Source organism: Egretta garzetta, unplaced genomic scaffold, assembly GCF_000687185.1.
Source record: "Egretta garzetta isolate BGI_Z169 unplaced genomic scaffold, ASM68718v1 scaffold304, whole genome shotgun sequence".
Classification (NCBI taxonomy): Eukaryota; Metazoa; Chordata; class Aves; order Pelecaniformes; family Ardeidae; genus Egretta; species Egretta garzetta.
Genome location: NW_009259421.1, coordinates 958,197 through 979,595, shown reverse-complemented (window position 1 = coordinate 979,595; position 21,399 = coordinate 958,197). Strand labels below are relative to the sequence as shown.

Sequence of the window (21,399 nt, the reverse complement as noted above, 5' to 3'; positions counted from 1 at the left end):
TCGGCTGCGGACGGGTGGGGTGGGGTCGGGCCGGCTGGGCCACCCCGCCGACGCGCTTTTAGTAAGTCGTAATGTCGTGGACCCCTGTGATGAGAGGAGTGAGGGAGGAAGGGCTGGGCCTGACGGGTCGTTGTTGTCTTCGAAGCGCTTTCAGGGGGTGACCTGGGGCCCGTGGGGTGGGGTGCATCCCCTGCCTGGGAAGGGGCCCTGCGGTGAGGGCCGTGTCGGTTGGCTGGGAAGGGTCCCTTCAGTTGAGACCTGGTAGGGTTTTTTCTCTTACTTGCACTTGGCAAGAAGAATCTGTCTCTTTTTTTTTTCCTTTTGCAAAGGACTGTTCAGGGTTAAAACTGTATTCAAAATGGGCTTAAAGGACAGCTTTTCATCAGGTTTTTAAAAAGTATTGATATGTCTGTTTTGTTTACCCAACTCTCAGGTTGGTAAACTCAACAGGTCTTGGGTTAATAGCCTTTTTCTGTTAATTTCCATATTGAAGACCATAATCTTTCTGTAAAATGCTCCTGATAGAGTCAGTGTTTTTATATTGGAGGTTACTTAATCAGAGAAAAGTAATACTAGCAGAGAACTGAAGTAGAAATGAGATAAGAGTGTAGATGAGTGTAAGCACTGGGTAGGGTTGTGAATATGAGTTAATTTGTCTGGTATGTGACATACCTAGGATGTAAACTTTATGTCAACTGGTCTGTCTCTTTTAGGTTAAAAACCTTGCTAAATTAATGAAGTGTAGTGTAAATTAGGGTAACCCACAGATTTTAGCAGGGTAGTCTCTTTCGGGTCCATTCGTCTCATATGTGGCTGGAGGGGCAGCATTATTTGAAATTGTAAGATACGGTAGGAAGCATAAGATAAAAAACCCTCAGTACTTTCTTAGAAGCCCACTGTGCCTGAGAATAGATTAGTTCTGCTTTAATAAGTATTGTACAGTTAAGCTCTAGGACACAGTTACTGGTTAAGATAACAAATATTTAGATCTAATTTTTTTTTCAGTGCTGTGGGATAGCAGCACAGAGCACAAGAGTTCATTTAAAGATGCGTTCATTAAAAATCTTCTAAATCAAACTTCTTTATACCACGGATTATGTGGATCTTACCGTAGTGTATAGAAATATGCTACAAGTAAAGTAAGTTTTAAGTTGAGGAGACCACACTGTATAATTGTGGTGATACAATGTTCTCTAGCTGCATCAAAAATGTTAAAGAGCTATTAAAGTTAAATAGGCTGTTATCTTATGGATCATTTCTGGAAACATACCACTTTCTATGCTTACAAAGTATTTTAAATAATGTTATTTTAATGCGGAAATGCATCTTTTTGCCTTCAAAAATACTTTTTTCTTCAAAGTCTACTGTAGACTTATTATCTTTAGGTATTTTCTTTATAAATACTGTTCTCCTATTAAATATGTCCATTAATTAGGATCCTTGATAAAGGTGAGAATGAAAAAGAAAAGGTTATTGAGTGAAATTGATATAATATTGTTATTTTGCAGAACAACAGTACTTTGAAGTAGAAAAGCGTCTAGCTCAAAGTCAGGAGAGGCTTGTAAATGAGACACAAGAATGTCAAAATCTCCGTGAGGAGCTTAAAAAACTTCGTAAGTATAACTGCACATTCTTAAAATTGGACAGGATATTCTTTCTTTAGTACAATGTTATGCTGAAAAGCTGTAAGTTTAAGTAGGAGTTGAAAATCCATCCATCAGCTACATTTTTCATTTCTCTAAGTAGAGAGATGTTTTGCTTTTGTGTTCGTTGGCTTTTTTTTTAAATCGAATTTTTGTTCTGATTGAAACAAAAACTTACTTTCTGATTTTTTTGTAGTTATAGTAGTACAGTGGTTTATGTATTGATCGTCACAATAAATGCCTCTGCTCTAAGGATTGCATTAGTTTGCTATAATACTGCCTAGTCCATCCATAGTGAAGTCTTGAATTCTTCCCTTTTTTTTTGTTTTGTTTTCTTTTTTTTTAAATGTTAAGGGAAATTTTGGTTTAATTGCATTTGGAGAGAGAATTCTGTCATTATGTTACAGCAGAGATCCCTCACTACTATTTCTTCTTATCCAACAGATGAACAATTGAAGTCACTGAATGAGAAAAATAAAGAACTTGAAGCTGCTCAGGATCGTAATGCAGCCATTCAGGTACTGGAAGAACTTGATGATAAGTTGAAAGACTTTGGTTCACCTGTCTCATTGCAGCAAAGAATGTAATCAGTTTCCAAACTGGACTGTTTCAATACCAGTACAAATATGTCCCGAAGTGCGTATTTACATGTCTGTATGGCCATGTGTACAGGAAAAATTTGTGGGATTTTTTTAAGTAAATGCTGATGTTTTAACAAACTGAATTACAGATGAATGTGTGTCAGAGCAGATGCTTTTATTTCAGTTTGAATAGATTGATTCATTCTAGCTGTAACCTGTTGTGAAGTGACTTTAAGTCAAACCTCAAAAATCAGGCAAAGGTGTAAAGAAGAGTTCTGATTTTTCCCTCATCCTTTTCCACACTCTGGCATAGTTTGCCTTGCATTATGCTCAAAAGTCATGGGCTTGCAGGATGAGTCACTTCAGCTGACTGATCCAGCAGAATGTTAATTCTGGAGTAGGAAGCGAAAACGTCATTTTTAGATTGATTTATCCACAGTGAGGAGGCAGATCTGATTGTTTACCCAGAGAGGCTTACCTGGGCCTAACTGAAGTGGTTTGTATTGACACCTTAGAAGGCGGAGGCAGTACTATTGCCTATAAATGCTCCAAGACTATTAACTTTTGATTTTTGATATTTATTTTTTTGTATGTGTTCATTCCATAGTTACTCTGTTACCTCTTTTATTTAACCAGATAAAACTGTTTCAGTGAAGTCTTAACTATCAAAGCTGTCTTTAAGAATTTTTTAAATTAGATGCGGTTTTGAACCATTCCTGTTGTTTGTTTTGGCTTTCTGTTAGGCCTTCAGTTTCTTTTATTTGCTCTAAGTTCAACAATTTTCATTCTAATCTTCATTCAAATACAGCTAGAACTAGAGGGATTCTTGTGGCAGTCTGGACTTCTCTATGCCAATTGAAAAGCAAAGGCATGAACAGTACCTGTTTGTTATGCTGGTCTTGAAAGCTGTGTGATACTTCTCACATCTTTGCTGTCTAATCTTGTGTGATAGTGGCATTTCGCATTTAAGCACAAAGGCCCAGCTGGACATTAGTATCAGAGTGATTTATGGGGGGAAAAAAACTTTAATTGAAACGTGTTGGCTGTTAGGCACTAGAAGAAAGAGGTCCGTTAATCTGCATTTGTTGAATTATATATACCCCAACATGCTTTCATACTATGTAGTTTAGTTTGACTCAGCTGCCAACTATAAAAGCCTCTTATCACAGCTTGCAGTTGGATGGGGTAACTTACTGTGGTTGAGCACACTTCTCTGTGATGGTATGTGTAGTTATAGAAAGCTGATCACACTTCTTTGTTGGTCTTTTGCAATTTTTTTCAGAGCCATTTAAGTAGAGAAAAAGAAGAACTGGAAGCTGAAAAGAGAGATTTGGTTCGAACAAGTGAAAGACGATCTCAGGAAGTTGAACATTTAAATGGTATAGTCAAGAACACATTAACAAAATACTTCACATCTTTTTGCTAAATAAAAGACATGCTTGACCAGTTGGAACTGGTATGGAGTATGCAGTTTGCATAGGCAGCACCAAATAATGGATTAGCAGGAAAAAGTAATTGGAGGAAAGGAAACAAGGCAGGAAATTACATGCTAATTGAAAAACACAGCAATGTGATGCTTGGTTTTGTAGATTTAAAAACATACATTATATAATACCTTGTTGCACAATATACAGTTATATACACTATATCTTACCTGTTCTCATGCTTTACAATTAGTTAAGCTGAGAATTAGAAGTGTTATACTGTTAGCTTTTTTTGACACTGTTTTCCCTCCTCCAGAGGATGTTAAACGCTTAAATGAAAAGCTTACAGAAGCAAACACAGAAAAGGTGAAACTTCAATTAAAGTTAGATGAACTTCAAACATCAGATGTTTCCATGAAGGTGAGTAGTACTTTATATGCATAGTATGTGTTAATGATCTAATAAGTAGTTACATGTGATGTAATCACCATTGTGTCATTATTGACTTTGAAAGTAGGTCGAGCGTACTCTTGTTATTTATAACAAATTATTTTATTATAAAACTGGTGGCTATGACTGGAAGTGAGACGTATATTTATGGAAGGCAAGGGGGCATCAAGCTGGGCTAGCATGTCCAAGCCTCATTGGTGGCCATGGTGGCTGCTCCTACCCCCTAGGAAGGACTCCAGATCCATGGAGGCAGGTAGAAAGGAAAAAACGGATTATTTGTGAACCTGCACCATTTGTCTGTGGGCAGTATAAATTCCATGAGGAGCTGAAAGAGAGGAGGAAAGGAGAAAAGAGGAAGAAGCCTTTGATACCTTAATTTATTGCCTTTAACTAGATACTAATCTAGTTTAATGTTTCCAGCTAACATAAACTCCGAGGGAACTTAACTCAAGTTTCAAGAAATCCTTACGGTTTGAGACTGGTTAGTATTACCAATGTAATTAGGAACGCTGTCATTTGCTGCTGTATGTCAGGTTACAATACATTTTTCCTACTCATACTCTAATCATACTACTTGGATTAGCTTCTTTATTTTCGGTGGAACCAGTACAATTACACTATGCAATTTTCTTTTAGTACCGTGAAAAAAGGTTGGAGCAAGAAAAAGAGCTACTACAGAATCAAAACACATGGCTGAACGCCGAGTTGAAAGCCAAAACAGATGAACTTCTACATACTGCCAGGGAGAAAGGCAATGAAATCTTGGAGCTTAAATGTAATCTGGAGAACAAGAAGGAGGAGGTAGTGTAATTACTGGATGCTTTTGCCATTTCTTATAAATTATACCTCCTGACTAACTGTATTAAACAAACCCAAGTACTTTAATAACTGTATCTGAGTTAAAAAGAAACTATGTTTTGCAATTAATAAGGAGGTGTTCTTTCTTTTAACTTGTGATTTTTCAAGGACTACATATAGTTACCATTACTTAGAACAGAAAACTTAAAGATTTTAATTATAAGCTAGAAATTTTGAAGTCACTGATAACAAAGCTATATAATGGTATAATACTACTAAAATGTATAGGAATACAGTTCTTAATAAGGGGAAAGGGCAGAAGGATCTGACTTGACATTTTTTTTGTGGAGTGGGGTGATGATATTTGTTTTCCTGCAACAAAATACATGGCAGAACGTGTGGTCGTATTTTGAAAATAATCAGCTTCAATGAGCTTCTGTTTGGGTACCGGAGCAGTTCCTTCAACAACTGTGACAATTGGTCAGGTTTTCTGTGGCACTTAGGTCCGCTGAGACTTGTGGGGTTTTTTGGTTATGCATAATTGGAGCAATCTGTGGGCTCTCATTTCTTCATTTAGCTGAATGAATGGAAGCAAAGACTGTTAGAAAATGTAACCATTTATGCTCTTTCTGGAACATTTGGGTTCTTTAAAGTAAAAAAAAAAAAGATGGGTATTTTCCAAAATAAGCTGGACTGGAAAGACAAATTTATACGTAGGTTCTCATTTATTCTTTGAACAGGTTTCCAGACTGGAGGAACAGGTAAACAGCTTAAAACAGTCAAATGAAAATCTTCAGAAGCATGTGGAAGACCTTTTGAATAAACTGAAGGAGGTAAGACAACTTGAACGATATGTGAAACATCATTACAGTTGCTTCTACAAATTAAGAAAACAAAATGTGTGAAATTGAAATAGCAGAATGCTCCCCTACCCTGTCTTTTCTTTAATTTACTAGGCAAAAGAACAGCAAGGTAGTATGGAGGAAAGATTCCACAATGAACTGAATGCCCACATAAAATTATCCAATTTATATAAGGTGAGTTTATTGATTCTGTTATAAGCATATATTAGTAGTATCTGGGGCTGAATCTTAGCATTAAATGCAATGCAGGCCAGTTTTGGGGTTGGTTTTTTTTTCCCCACAAAATGTGGATGTGGGGAAGACAACTGCCATTGCAGAACATTGTGAAACATCCGAAACATTATTTTCTTTGCTGCTGTCTTAGGCAGCATTTGAAATCTTACATTGCTTGGATTGTTTTGTAGATTAAGCAAAACTGGGGTTAAAGTAGTGAGTGATTTTATGCTCACTGTTTTGAGGCTTCATGTTGTATGAATGTAGTTATGTCTTATGATGTTGTATTGGCAGGTAAAGGTTTGATGTAAAATATGACTATGCAAAAGATTCTTCTGAGTTTGGTTAGAAATACATTCAAATAACACTGCAAGCGTTAGCGATCCAATTCAGACACAGCTGAATGTCATGCATAAACACTATCTAAACAAGTAATTTCTTTTGTCAGCTCGAAGAATGAAAAATGTCCCGTAGCATATTGACTAAGACAGTCAGCTAAAGAGGATAACTGATTGCTCTTTGGTTTACGCGTATTGGATTCACAGCCTAATGAGTTCTGTTTCCTGAGTTTTCTTGCATAGATACCCACATAAACATTCTACCCTGCTTAATTCTGAGTTCTACATCAATACTCTGTCTGATTAGATATAAACTGATGTCCCTTCATTGAATAGCAAGTCAATAGCTAACTTTTCTGGAGCATAATTCATTGCCATTTACCTTTTAATTCGGTTTTGTTTTGGTTGGGTTTTTTTTTTGACTCCTATTCATTCATGCTTTTATTATAGAATCATTGATTTGAAGGGACTTGAAGGTTTGTCTTCCACTTAGCATGGGGTTTGCTATGTGCTTGTAACTGCTGACATATTTGTCTGACCTGATACTAAAAGTATGAAGTGCCCTCCCTGGGGAGCCTATTCTGAGACTTTACGGATTAGCAAAAGTTGAATCAACTTTATTTCGGTTATCTCTAACGGATTTGCAGAATTACTAAAGTATTGTACAGTCTTGCGCTTGTGAGATCTGTAACTGCAAGCAAAGGAAAATAAGCTGTTTATACAAGATTCCCTAAAACTACCATATTTTTCAGAATTATCAAAATTGAGTGCTCAAAATTTCTCCAAATTTTCTTTAGGGAAGAGAAGGAACAAAGCCAGTACCAGCTATGAATCAGCCAAAGGGCATACATTTTATTTGGATTTGTCATATCAAATCAATGTCTGACACTTCTTATTCTCAGCTAGGCAGTTTGCATCAAAGTGAGACTTAATCCAAGTGGAAAAATAATTGTCCAGTTTAGGTGAATCTTTTAGCATTTTACTGAAAAAACTGCATGTTCACAGTTTCTGGTCAGTTTGAGCTTTCTTATAAAATATAGTTGCTATTACTGTGTAATAAAAGGCTAAAAGAAATGCTTTAATTTAGAGTGCTGCTGATGACTCGGAGGCAAAGAGCAATGAACTGACAGGAGCAGTCGAAGAGCTGCACAAACTCCTGAAGGAAGCAGGGGAAGGTAAGGTGTGAGTGAGAAATGGCAGATGGAACAGAACAGTTACTCTTCTTTGTAACTACCTTGACACATTGAAAAATAGATATTGAGCATTTATGGAAGGCACTTAATTTGGGCTTTTGGGATAGTAGAAACATCAGTCACTTTGTAGCAAAAATTTTATGTGACTAGTTGAATTTACTTGGGGGGGTTGTGTGTGTGGAGCAGCTATCTTTAAAAATAGCTGGAATTTTACTTTCGATTTTGATGAGAAAATCTAAATTTACAAGATATGTCTTCATTTTAGTTTCTTAGTTTAGATTCCTTTTCACTGATAAAAGGACAGTTCATATTTTGGCCCTCTTCTAAGCAAAGGTGTTAGGTAGGAGTTCATGCTTCTGCCATACCACTGAGTTTTCTTATCAGCGTGAGCTTCTGCAGATCATATAAAGTTAAAGTAAAATTTAAGGTACCTATGCAAATTTTGGTCTTTTTAAAAGAAAAAAAAACTCCAACCACAACACAACAAACTGCTTGTCTAATTTAATTTTAGCTAATAAAGCAACCCAGGAGCATTTGGCTGAGGTGGAAGAGTCAAAAGCTGTAATGGAAAAAGAACTGAGAGAGAAGATCAGTAAACTGGAAAAGGAGCTGGAGAATGCTAATGATCTACTGTCTGCTACAAAGCGTAAAGGTAGGGGTTACATTGGGAACTAAAACACATAAAGCTTCAGGCTTTCTATTACAATAGTCTTGCATGAAAATACTACATTGAATTTCTGTGGGAATTAAGTGCATTAATCTTAATTCATCTTTGGTCATTTCTAATCATGGATTTTAGAAGCTTTTTCACGTGTCATCTATATATGAAAATACACTTTTTATATATACAAAAAAATACATTTTTTTCCCCACCAGAAAATGCATTTTAATCAAAATGGTTTTTTTAAGTTCTTTTGTTAATCTGTCTTTTCAAAGAAAAGGGAGAGTAAACATTTCCTTAAGGCTGAATCATCATGTGTTTAATGGTTTTCTAGGGGAGTGAAGTGGGGTTGATAAACTATTCTTATTTTCTTCTTTAAAAAACAAAACTCTGTGCTTAAATTTCTATTTAACATTAAATCTTGCTCAATATTCGCTGTTCTATCATTTTTTTGTTAGAGTTTGCTACATACAGGTAATTTCTAAAGGAAAGAGAGAGGAGAGGAGAAAGGAACAGAGAGAAATGAAGTATATTTGCTTTCTTCATATGTTAATTTCATGAAAGTAAACAAGTGCTTTGCCACTGTAAACCTGTAGTTTGCTAAGAAATCCGATGTCAAGCTTTGCTCCACCTATTTCAATTGCTTACGTTCAGCAATGATCTAAATTTTAGGAGTCTAACAGCAAAAGCTTTTCAGCTTTTCAAATTAAACTAGTCAGAGACCTTGTTAATGTATGGCATGGAATATTGTATAATACCAGTCACTTGCACATGTATATGTATAGTAGAGATTACAGAAAACTCTTAAACCAGCAACTTTAAGGACTTAAAATGGTAATTTAAAATACAATAGTTATAAATCACAAAGGTGTGTGAAGATGCTCTTTATATTACTAAAGAATATTTATGATGAGAATTATTGCAGCTGTTTAATGGTAATTGTTGGTATTATGTGTTCAGGAGCCATATTGTCTGAGGAGGAACTGGCAGCTATGTCTCCCACTGCTGCAGCAGTAGCTAAAGTAGTCAAGCCTGGAATGAAATTAACTGAGGTAAGTGGAAGAAACCCTTCAATTACAAAGCCCTTGAAATGCCAACAGAAATAAGTTAACAGTATAAGGGTGCAGACTTTTCATCGACTTCAGTCAGGCATAAATAAAATCTTTTCAGGCATTTGAGGCAGACTTTACTAGCCGAGTTATTGGGATTTTTTTCAACACACCTTACAGTTTTTCTTCAGTAGATGAAAACATTTGTAGAGTCTTTTGGTTCTTTTTCTGAAATGGGGGTGAGGAGTTTTTTTAATTTTTTAATCGGTACTGCTGTGCATTTGGCTTATACTTGCAGAAAAAAAAATAACATAATACTAGGTCATACATATTCCAGCGTTGATTTTTTTTTTTTTACACTTTTATTTATACAATTACTATTTTCATTTTGTTTATTATTTGTCATTCTGTTCAGCCACTACTTTCTTCTGTGCTTGCTACTTTCTTCTGCGCTACTCATTTTTATATTTCTGTTGTCTTAAACTTGCTTAAGATTTGTCTATTTTACTTCTATTGCATACAGTTGCACTGTAAAAAATTGGCATTTTTCAATTAATAGGGATAACTCCTTTGCCACGGTATGTGTCCTAAAAACACGGGGTTTTTTAAAGTCCAACTTGTTTCCCTGAATTAGGGTTGTCTAAAATTATACCACCTTAAGGTAAAAATTATGTAATTACTAGTGGTTCTTTGATACATCTGGACAGACCTACTAAAACCAAAAAAAACCAACCAAACAAAAAATCTTTTGTTGCAGCTGTACAATGCATACGTAGAAACTCAGGATCAGTTGCTTTTGGAAAAGCTGGAAAATAAGAGAATCAATAAATATTTGGATGAAATAGTGCAGGAAGTAGAAGCCAAAGCACCGATCTTAAAACGTCAGCGTGAAGAATTTGAGCGCTCCCAAAAAGCTGTTGCTAGTCTGTCTGCAAAGCTTGAACAAGCTATGAAGGTCAGTATAAAATAAAAGAGCATGTAAAATTATGGAAAAAATAGATTTTTAATTCCTTAATCCTAATTACTGTTAGTAAATGTGTTAAATGGATCTTTTAATCAACTTTTATTGTGGGAAAAATATCTGTTGAACTTTCTATTTTGCAATTTATTGGACTGTGCACAGTATTTTACAGCAGCAACATTCTTTAGAGTTTTTTAAAGTGAAGTCTTAAATGTGGTGACTTACAATCTAATTTTCTGAAAGTAGGATTTGTTTATAAACAAAGATGGTGTTTGTCTGACCAAAGAAATAAATTTGGACTTCGGTGCCCACTTCCCATTAATTTTAATATATACGCTAATAGAGCGTGAAAGAGCATGGCATTAGATTCCTAAATGTGTGGAGTCTAACCTCTGGAGCGTAAATTAAAAGAAGTAAATCATGGTTTGATTCACAAGGCATGTCTCTCTAAATTACATTATCTGTGGAAAGAAATATATCCGAGTTTAATTGCTATGTGTTTCTTAATGTTTGTATGCTTGCAGGAAATCCAACGATTGCAGGAGGATGCTGATAAAGCCAATAAACATGCCTCTCTGCTTGAAAGAGAAAACCAGAGACTGGAAATACAAGTAAAAGACCTTTCACAACAGGTAGAACAAGTGCTACTAAGGTTAAATGCACTATTTGCGGTTCATTTATTAATATGGTGCTGTATTTCTGAAGTTTACTTGGAAGTTGTGTTTGGCCACAGCCAGGTACACTTTGGTTGTCATAAGAGCCTTAGTGATGTTAAAAGCTTTTCCTTGAGACAATGTGATATTTATATTTCTGCTTACAAAATTAGAATACGTTTAGCTGGATAGGAGTGATCCTGCTTTAGAATAATATTGTCTCATATATATATAGATATGAGTGAGTTTTATATATATACAGTTTTATATACATATATACAATTTTATATATATACATATAGTTAGATATATACACTTCTGTGCTTGTTTCATTGGTATGTCCTGTGATCTGTTTGCAGAACTGAAGACAGACTATCTACTTCTGATTTTGAAGTGGTTTCCTTTTGTCAAACTTTTTTTCTAGAATGTAATTATCTTACAAGTATTGATTGATGGTAGTAGTTTGTATCTTGTAGGAAAAAAAAAATATTTCCAAGTACTTTATTTCTAACATTGTTTTTCAGAATGAACTTTTGAATCTGTGTGCAAGTCTTACACTAGAATGTTCTTTTTCAGATTCGTGTGCTTTTAATGGAACTTGAAGAAGCTAGAGGCAATCATGTGATTCGTGATGAAGAAGTGAGCTCCGCTGACATCAGTAGCTCTTCTGAAGTGATAACTCAACATCTAGTCTCTTACAGAAATATTGAAGAACTTCAGCAGCAGAATCAGCGTCTCTTGGTGGCTCTTCGGGAGCTGGGAGAGGCTAGAGAAAAAGAGGAGCAAGAAACAACGTCATCTAAGTAAATTATCTGTTCCTTCTAGTAAACTGTTTATACTAAGTGGTAACAGGGGTCTGTTCAAACACACTTCAGTTTTTTGCTTTTGATCATTATTATTTGTGTGCATATGCATATATAAGTGCACATATGCTCATGAGCAGCTATGTAATTCATAAAGGCAAATTGTTACTAAGAAACACTGTCTTCAGTTTTAGATTGAAATGGCTTTATAGCTGTGTATCTTGTAATAGGTCGTCTCATCAAAATCCAAAGTAAAAATAATTGTTGGTCTTTTAGTGAATGTGATTTCACACAACAGAGCTGTTTTTCAAAAAAGAGAAGTTTTTGTTCCCATTAGCTGAACGAAAAAAAATAATACGTGCATATCTAATTCACTAGCTATAAAGCCCACAGATAACATAATTCTGTATTAAAAGTTCTTAACCTGATTCTCTGTTCATGCTACTGACTGTTGTTTGAAGTTATTCACATGGATAGAATTACCTCTGTTCTGCTTTTCATGGAAGAGGCTTTGTCGTCTACAAAATGGCAAGCCCAAAGGCCAATCTTTCTATAAGTTTGCTCAAAAGTCTCAGTGGTGCTTAGCTTTCAAAGATGCAAGAAATGTATATTGAAGGACTTGTGACAAAATGTAAAGGTTGTGTCACCTTGGTATGCCTCGCTGTGTATGTTACTGAAAACAGCTGTTGTTGCTTTCAGAATTTCTGAGCTTCAGAGTCAGCTTGAGGAAGCTCTCAATGAGCTAGAAAAACTGCGTGAATCACGACATCATCAGTTGCAGCTTGTTGAGTCCATAGTTCGTCAGCGTGATATGTTCCGCATATTGTTGGCACAGACCACAGGAGCTATCATTCCTTTGCAAGGTAGGCCTCACATTTCTGCACCATTGGAAAAAAAATGATGTCATTTGTTATGAGTTTTCAGTAGTGGTGCTGTAATGGTACCTGTAACTTACATTAATCTGGTATTCAACTTGTACCCTTGCTCACTGGAAAAGCCATGAATTTGGATTTAGACACATGGTTTTATTTTTACAATGTACTAACTTGCTACATAATGACTGATGTGTAGTGCTGACTATGTTCTGGTAGCATACTGTAGGTGTAAAGAATGAGTTGCTCAGGAGAGCCCAAGATTTTCCTAGCAATATAGTATTGGTTTTAGCCATATGTCATTGTAGTCATATGATCTTCTGTTTTGGCAAGCATTCATTCAGTTGTTGTCTTTAAAATACCCTTTATGTTTTTTTAGCTTCAGGTATATTACCAGAGGAGGTTTCTCTTACATCTACTCCAAAGCGCCCAAATTTACCTCAAGCCATGTCAACTCCTGCTCCAGTGTCAATGACTGAGTCAGTGGAGACTGTGGAGGCTAAGGCTGCACTTAAGCAGGTATATTTTTCAATAAACTGTAGAAAGCTATCACTACTTTGTATTCTTGTAAGCACTTTAATGTCTGTTCTATGATGTAGTTGCAGGAAGTTTTTGAGAACTATAAAAAAGAAAAGGCAGAGAATGACAAGTTGCTGAATGAACAAAATGAAAAGCTTCAGGAGCAAGTCACAGACTTGAGGTCACAAAATGCAAAGATATCCACACAGCTGGAGTTTGCCTCCAAACGGTAAATCAGCTATTTAATTTCATTGCCTTATATACGTGTTCTCTGTCAGTAGAATTACATTGACTGCTTGATATCATTTGCTGAGGAAGAGTTGCCAGTTAAACATTAATAATGTCTGTTCTGCTGGAGAACACGAAATAGTGAAAGCGGGATCAAGAATATGCCTTCTAGTTGAGTGAGCCACATATGTGAAAACATGCACAAGAACATGAAACACATAGCTGTGTATCTACACCTCTTGCAATTAAAGAATTTAGTGTGTCAAACATATACTTTGCTTTGTTGTTCTATGTGAAGTTATGAAATGCTGCAGGATAATGTTGAAGGCTATCGTCGAGAAATAACATCTCTGCATGAAAGAACCCAGAAACTCACAGCAACAACTCAGAAGCAAGAGCAGATAATTAACACTATGACTCAAGACCTCAGGGGAGCTAATGAAAAACTGGCAGTGGCAGAGGTTAGTAATACAGTGTATTATACTCCTAGATATGCCAAGTTAGCACAAGATTTTTTCTTACTGTTGAAAGCTGTCAGAACTTGAATGTGTGGCTCTGAGTGCATCAGCTATTACATTTGTAAAAGCTTTTATGTGTGTATGTTTGGTGCATACATTTGTAACATTCTGCAAAGTATCTCAAGTACTGAGTGAAGATGGAACAACATGCTGAAGGTGTTTGAATTTACAGAGAAAACAATGTGATTAGTTGGTTGTGTTCTTACTGCTCTTGGTTTAGTTTGCATGAATTTTTTTAATTTACAGTTTGTAATCTTAAAAGCTTTTTTAAAAATAGTATTAACTGATCATAAAAATAATATTGTCCAACTTAAAATTAATGGACAGATTTGGGATTGATAACAAAGTTCTTGTTATTATTTCCTGTCTTACAGGTGAGAGCAGAAAACTTAAAAAAAGAGAAAGATATCTTGAAGATGTCAGATGTGCGTTTGACTCAACAACGTGAGTCTTTATTAGTTGAACAAAGAGGACAGAACTTGCTGCTTACTAATTTGCGAACTATTCAGGTATGTGTTACTACTCTTATGACCAAGTCTGGTCTGTCTTCCAGAGTTTTCAGTAAATACCTATCGAAATAAACTTCACTGGTCATGGGATGGGGATTTTTTTTTCCGTTACAAAATGACACTGAATATAAAATACTTGAGCAACTTGTTTAAGCAAGCTTGTTATCCTGCCCTAAGTTATGATATATTGTTATTTACCTGGGCAAAGCCCTGAGAATTTCGAGTTGATGAGAAGGGTTTTCACAATAAAATGGAAACAAAACACATGAAACAAAGTGAAAGGAAAAAAATCTGTATGTTAATTTTTATGATAGCAAAATTTATCAGTGCCTGCCTTGGTAGTTTATTTTCTTATTGTTTTAAGGTATATTTACTTTAATACTTTTAGATCTTCTGTTGTAAGGTATATTGACTCTTAGGGTATAAATATTTACGGTTGTACATTTTGTCATATGACTGAATTATATTTCTGTAGTAGATATTTTGGGTTTTTTTAATCCCTGGAACTAGACTGCATGGTTAGTAGGTTTTCTTCTAATAATACTTACTGTATCAATAGTATTTAAAAATCTTTGAAAACTACGTCATAATTTATAAATCCTACTTTTCATAATTTTCTGTATCTACCTATTATTGCTTGCTCTCTACAGTAATTATTTTGTGGGTGGGAGAAGTGTTGTGACAACTTTGTATGGAGTGCTGCAGTAATTCAGAAGAAAATTATTAAAGAGTATTGTAAGCATAGTGCATTATGCTCTTTTATCAGGGAATACTGGAGAGGTCTGAGACAGAAACAAAACAAAGACTCAATAATGAGATAGAAAAGCTAGAGCGTGAGGTATCTCAGCTGAAGAAGAAACTAGAAAGTGAGGTGGAACAAAGACATTCCCTTACCAAAAATCAAGAGGTAAGTATAATTATAAATACACTAAACTTGTTTCACTGAAAATAAAACCATAGTTGCATGGCTTCTGCCACCTTACAGTGCATAGTTTTTCATAAGTGAAATTTATAAACATATTTGGTCTTTGTGCTGTTTGTGAGTAATTACAAGTTTAAGAACCTTGTGGTTTTAGGTTCATATACTGGATCTTAAGAGGCAACTTGAGACTGAGACAAACCGTCACATTAACACAAAAGAAATTTTAAAGAATGCCCAGAAAGAAACTGCGATGTTGAAACAGCAGCTTAACAATACGGAGGCTCAGCTAGCATCTCAGTCATCACAGAGGGCTCCAGGGAAAGGCAAGATGTTTTTTGCATTGAATTTCTCTTTGTGTTAAACATTGCTGTCTGTAGAATGGTAAAATTCATAATAATGTAGAATTGGGGCAGTATACTAAATAATAAACCTCTTCATTATTACAATCATATATAGCCAAACAAATAACCAGGATGATTTGTTAAAGTAAAATTTATGTCCAAGCAGTCTTTGACAAAGGGGAAAAATAAAGCAAAACTTATTAAAGGATCCCTTTTATTGGAAAGTACTTAAGTCTGTATGGTTACTTATTTTTTCAGTAGCCCTTTTTTTTTTATTTTTTTGTCTGTATGAACAATGTTTCTTGTAAGCCATTGGTTTGGTTAGGGCTGATAATTTTATTTAGGGAAGCTTTGTGAGGGTTCTTGTTTTTTCATGTTACTATCATAAAAATACTTTGGTTTTCAACATAACGTTGGTTTAAAAAACTGAATTAAATGTCATTGTTTAATGAATGTGTTCTAATGTTATAGGTCAGTCGAGTACAAATGAAGATGTGGATGATCTTGTAAGTCGACTAAGACAAGCTGATGAACAAGTTAATGACCTGAGAGAGAGACTCAAGACTAGTTCTAGTAATGTGGAACAGTACAGGGCCATGGTTCTTAGTCTAGAGGAATCCCTTAATAAGGAAAAACAAGTAAGTAGTTACCATTTTTTATTAGGGCAAAACCAGAAACAAAATGACAGATGGGGCGGGGGGGTTGTACTACAGTACAGTCTGTAGGATTATGGGAGGAATTACAAAAAACCTAAGGTTAGTTCAGAAGGTATTAGAATATAATGTAGTAAGACCATATTTTAGACAATTTTATTAAAAACACTTGTATTCATGGAAATATTAAACTTTTTGCAGCATATTTTTAGAATGTTAAATTGTAAATTTGAATCAAAGCTGTACTCTGCCAATGTATTCCTTCGAAAGAGGGTATAACTTTTAACAACTCTTCGTTATAACCCTATAATCAATGACTGAAAATGTTAATAAGCTCTCAAGCAGAAGCAGTTCACACCTTCTGCATCAGTAAGGTCTTCAGTGATGCGAAAGAACGCTCTATGTGGTATTCATAGGGAAAGCTTGAGAACAACCTTCCAGTCTGTCATATACTCCACCGTGTTAATAGTGACTGAAGGCTATTCTTCCAAGCTGTTCAGCATATCAAAATAAGATAGGTTGCAGAAGCAGAATTCTCTTTTTTTTTTCTAGTGAATTTACAGCATCAGTAGACAATGGAGTGCTGTTTGTCTAGTATCCAAGTTCTCTGCTGCTCTGTATTCCATTACTGTAAGAACTTTATTGTGGCTTGATATGCTTTTGACAGTATTGCAGACTTTAGTGTGTAGTAAAAAGATATGCTGTCTGCTACACTCTTGAGGGCAGTTACCTAAAACTATTCTTAGAGGTACTTCACGAGGTATTGCAGCTTTGAAGGGAAATAAAAAAAAGGAAAAAAAAAAAAAGTCAGTGCTATTTGTGATTTTCCACATTTTCAGTGTTGTTCTAAATGAGATGCTGAGAATACCTATTCTAGCTTTAAATTATTAATAAAATACTGGTTTCACACCAGAATACCATATTTAAAGGGAAAAAAATTATCTTTTATGGTGGATTTTAACGAAGGTGACAGAGGAAGTTCGTGCAACAGTTGAAGCTCGTCTGAAGGAATCTTCAGAGTATCAGGCACAATTGGAAAAGAAGCTGATGGAGTCAGAGAAAGAAAAGCAGGAACTGCAAGAGGAGAAGCGTAAAGCTGTGGAGAATATGGAACAACAGGTATGCTCTGAATGCCCCCTCCTTTAAACTCCCTTGAGTCCACAAGAATGTGCTTTTATGTAATTCCCTAAACTTCAGTTTGTTTTCATGGTATACTAACATCCAAAACTAAATCTTTTACGATTTACAAAAGGCTAACTAAATTTGAGAGGTTTTCAAACATGAGTAGTACATTAGCCTTACCACTTCGTTAAGGTGATTGTGTATTTAAAGCTGTCACTATCTTCCTGAACTTTGAGCACTATTTGCAGAAAAACATGAGTAAAAGCTTTTGAGAAAGGTTTCAGAAAACCGATTTTGGAACATGAGCCAAAACCAAATCTGTAGCATGCATGTATTTTAAAACCAGAGTGGTCTGTTCCCTTATTTGTTTGCTTTATATTTGGGCTTTATTGGGGTTGAAAGAAACAAGATGACTGCAGCTAGAATTACTGCAGGCCTCACCCTGAAAGAACAGTAATGTATTTTTACCAAGAAAGAGCTGTGTATATTAGTAAGTCAAAATCTTGAAAGTATTTCCCTTTAGATTACAACTAGTATTTTAATAAATAAATAAATTAACCACCTTTTGGTTCTGCATTATTCATGACTGTCTACATTCAGAGCCTTGCTATGTTTAATACTCTACTCTGGTTTTGTTCTTATTTTTGTTTCTTTGTTGTTCCCTCCTCCCCCGTCACTATAGCTATCAGAACTAAAGAAGAGTCTGTCAACTGTGCAATCAGAAGTTCAGGAAGCTCTTCAGAGAGCCAGCACAGCTTTAAATAATGAACAGCAAGCCAGACGTGACTGCCAGGAGCAAGTATGTTTGTACTATTTTCCTGTTTTAGCCAGAGGTAGTAAACTTTATTGTTAGTTTTTCATTGTTTTTCAGCTGAACTCAAAATGCACTACTTAAGCACTACTTAAAGGTAGTGCTGCTAATCAGAGACTTAGGGAGGCAAGAAAAGTGCTGTAAAAAAACTCTCTATTTTGTGAACAGCTGCTTATTTAATGCTTCATTCTTCTACCTGATCAAACATTGTAATATCAACTAAACTGCCTTTGAATATAAATTTGTGCTGCGAGCACAGTTTGTGTCATGTTCAAGAAAACAACAGAAGATGCAATGGTTTACTGTGTCTAAAATCTGTTTCATTATGTTAAAAATTGATTGGTGAATGTAATTTTTTTTTTTTTTTTTTTAATGAATTGCTACATCAGTCTCCTGAGAGGAGAGTAAAAAAGAAAACTGAATTTTCACAAGACAATGGGGAGAAAAGCTTTCTAACCTGAAACATAATTGTCATCTTTTAAAACTGAGGGGCAGTGTATTTAGCAGCACCTGATACAATTGTCTTGTTACCAGCTGTTATTTAAAGGGAATCAACTTTTCTGTAGGTGATAACTCCAGCACCACTGATGAGTGTAAAGGACACAGCAAATCTTTTTGCTGTTTTTTAAGCCAACTCAAAATTTAGTAGACAGGCATTTCCATTTTTTTCAGCTAATACTATGACCATAGTCTCTTAGCTTTTTAACCTCATGCAGTAATACCTTTGCCCATTCACATGTAGAAATAACCAGTGGATGCTGTTAGACTAATACCTGCCTGTTATCCATGCAGAATCTACAGTGAAAGGTTTGATTGCAGAGAAACTATAGAGTGCTTCCTCCTAGCTACTCAAAGAAAATTATTTCAAATTCTAATTTTTTAAAGTAGTAATTTCCTTGAGGGAACCATACTAAGCTTATGTTTCTTTTTTGTGTACTTGAGAATGGCAAAGGGTTTGTCCAGTGATTTTTCTTTCTGATTAGTGGCTACTGATTTTGTCTGGAATTGGAGAATGTCTTTGTACATACCAAAGATATAACATTAAAGGTAACAATCTACTTTTTTTTTTTTCTGTAGGCAAAGATGGCTTCTGAAGCTCAAAATAAATATGAACGGGAATTAATGCTTCATGCTGCTGATGTTGAAGCATTACAGGCTATTAAAGACCAAGTTGCCAAGAATACAGCAGTAAGGCAGCAGCTAGAGGAAGCTGCTCAGAAAGCTGAGTCAGAATTGTTAGAGTGCAAAGCCTCCTGGGAAGAGAGAGAGAGAATGATCAAGGTACGATTGTTTTTGTGCTTTCGGTGGTGTTTTTTCAGTTAACACAAATTCAGCCACAGAGTTCACGGCCATTGAACAATTTTGTTGTAGGATGAAGCTTCAAAACTTGCATCCCGCTGTGAAGATCTGGAAAAACAAAATCGATTGTTACATGAACAGCTGGAAAGTCTGAGTGATAAGATGGTGACCTCTATGAAAGAAGCCATGCCAACTGCAGTGAATGTTTCTCTCAATGAGGAAGGCAAATCCCAGGAACAAATCTTAGAAATTCTTAGGTAAATTTAGCTCTGTGCTCCTTCTCTTGGTGGTTATAAATTAGTTGCCAGACTAAATAGTCCTGTATTACTTTATATTTGAAGGATTATATATAAAGTTTAAGTGCTTTTTTGCTAGGTAGGAGGTGGTTGTTCTAAATCAGTACCTAGTAGAGGAGATTTCTTTCTACTTCTAGGAAAAAAAAGTGAGTCAATTATTACAGGAAACTAGATCAGATATTAGCAATATGATTGGCAAGCAGGTTTCATAGAGGTGTTTTTCTCATAGTGTTTTTTAGTGTGTTTATGCAGATTTTCAAGAATTTTTATCTGGTATTTTCTTTTTTTGCTCTATCTGAACCAACTTCTATTCTCGGGAGACCTTCAGATATAAGGTGCTTCAACTTACGATGCTTTGTCTTGCTTTTTCATTGACACAATGCTTTGTTCATTTTCTTATTGCAGATTTATACGCCGAGAAAAAGAGATTGCAGAAACTAGATTTGAGGTGGCCCAGGTGGAAAGTTTGCGTTACCGTCAGAGAGTGGAGCACCTGGAAAGGGAACTCCAGGAACTTCAGGACAGTCTCAATGCTGAGAGAGAGAAGGTGCAGGTATGGTTGGATAGTATTGATTATGATTTCAATAAAAGGTGAGGGCTGTTCTCTATGTTCTACTCTTTGCTGCCTGTGCCCAAAAATGAAGAGTTTCGGAAGAATCAGGAGCTTTTAAACTGAGGTTGCCATAATAGCCAAATGGAGGGTCTTGTTGTGAGTCCTGTGAAGCAATGTGGCAATTCCAAAATCACATAAATAGGGAAAATAATTTCTGTCATTTTTTTCCCCCATCTCCTATTTCTTAAGTGATATTTATTTGTTTTGAATGTACATGTGACATAATGACTTCCATGATGGCTTTCCAAGCTGGGGTTATGCCAGATCCAGGTAAGTATATATGCATGTGCAAGCAAAATGAATGACTGAGTTAAATCTTTTCAAAAGGTAACAGCAAAAACGATTGCACAGCATGAAGAATTAATGAAAAAAACTGAGACCATGAACGTATTGATAGAAACCAACAAGATGCTAAGAGAAGAGAAGGACAGGCTAGAACAAGAGCTGCAACAAATTCAAGCAAAGGTTAGTACTGAGGTTTGCGTAAATTTTTCAGATATTCAAGTTGATGTCTGGATTGCTACCTACAATAAGTACATGATTTAAATTGTGATTATCCTTAATGTCACATACTAATGAGGAAACTTCCCATTTAGAATTTTAGAAGACATTGGTCCACCTAGAATATTGGGAAGGTTAAAGTTCAGTTTCATTGAAATGAAACTGAAAATCAACACTTACCCTTGGCTAGAGGTTTACCAGTAACAAAGATTTTGGCAGCAGATAAATGAAAACTGGCACAGGAATACATATAAAGCAGACCACAGCTTTATTAAGACTTTAAAAGGGAGATACATGCCTCTTCCCATTTCTACACGCCAGTTATTTGAATGGAATCCAGTGCAGCGGTACTTGGCTGCTAACATGTAATTTATAATCTGTTTCCTGTACCAAAGTACAAAGAGTGAAATCTACGATTGTGAAGTCATACCTGTATTTTTTTCTCTCTGTAGAACCATCCCCTGCTCTTGCTCCTTATCCTTCCCTGCCCCCAGCTGGCCACGGAAAGGCAGAGAGCTGGAAAAGAAGGTTTATCATGACCTCTTGAGGGTGTTGATTTTGCACT

The 21,399-nt window shown here is 35.6% G+C and overlaps 1 protein-coding gene across 1 annotated transcript in view; it reads left to right on the top strand.

The window, feature by feature from the left end:
• Window positions 1-21,399, top strand: part of TPR (translocated promoter region, nuclear basket protein) — a 42,354-nt gene that overhangs the window by 336 nt on the left and 20,619 nt on the right. The window contains exons 2-29 of the mRNA XM_009636919.2: window positions 434-437; window positions 1,509-1,613; window positions 2,088-2,161; window positions 3,507-3,603; window positions 3,965-4,068; window positions 4,735-4,899; window positions 5,637-5,729; window positions 5,853-5,933; window positions 7,398-7,485; window positions 8,015-8,155; window positions 9,125-9,216; window positions 9,971-10,168; window positions 10,699-10,806; window positions 11,404-11,630; window positions 12,330-12,493; window positions 12,882-13,021; window positions 13,102-13,250; window positions 13,548-13,710; window positions 14,142-14,276; window positions 15,043-15,183; window positions 15,353-15,521; window positions 16,011-16,177; window positions 17,159-17,311; window positions 17,997-18,113; window positions 19,203-19,406; window positions 19,497-19,681; window positions 20,126-20,273; window positions 20,661-20,798. Coding sequence (XP_009635214.1) covers window positions 434-437; window positions 1,509-1,613; window positions 2,088-2,161; window positions 3,507-3,603; window positions 3,965-4,068; window positions 4,735-4,899; window positions 5,637-5,729; window positions 5,853-5,933; window positions 7,398-7,485; window positions 8,015-8,155; window positions 9,125-9,216; window positions 9,971-10,168; window positions 10,699-10,806; window positions 11,404-11,630; window positions 12,330-12,493; window positions 12,882-13,021; window positions 13,102-13,250; window positions 13,548-13,710; window positions 14,142-14,276; window positions 15,043-15,183; window positions 15,353-15,521; window positions 16,011-16,177; window positions 17,159-17,311; window positions 17,997-18,113; window positions 19,203-19,406; window positions 19,497-19,681; window positions 20,126-20,273; window positions 20,661-20,798 — 3,750 coding nt within the window. The remainder of the gene's footprint in view (window positions 1-433; window positions 438-1,508; window positions 1,614-2,087; window positions 2,162-3,506; window positions 3,604-3,964; window positions 4,069-4,734; window positions 4,900-5,636; window positions 5,730-5,852; window positions 5,934-7,397; window positions 7,486-8,014; window positions 8,156-9,124; window positions 9,217-9,970; window positions 10,169-10,698; window positions 10,807-11,403; window positions 11,631-12,329; window positions 12,494-12,881; window positions 13,022-13,101; window positions 13,251-13,547; window positions 13,711-14,141; window positions 14,277-15,042; window positions 15,184-15,352; window positions 15,522-16,010; window positions 16,178-17,158; window positions 17,312-17,996; window positions 18,114-19,202; window positions 19,407-19,496; window positions 19,682-20,125; window positions 20,274-20,660; window positions 20,799-21,399) is intronic.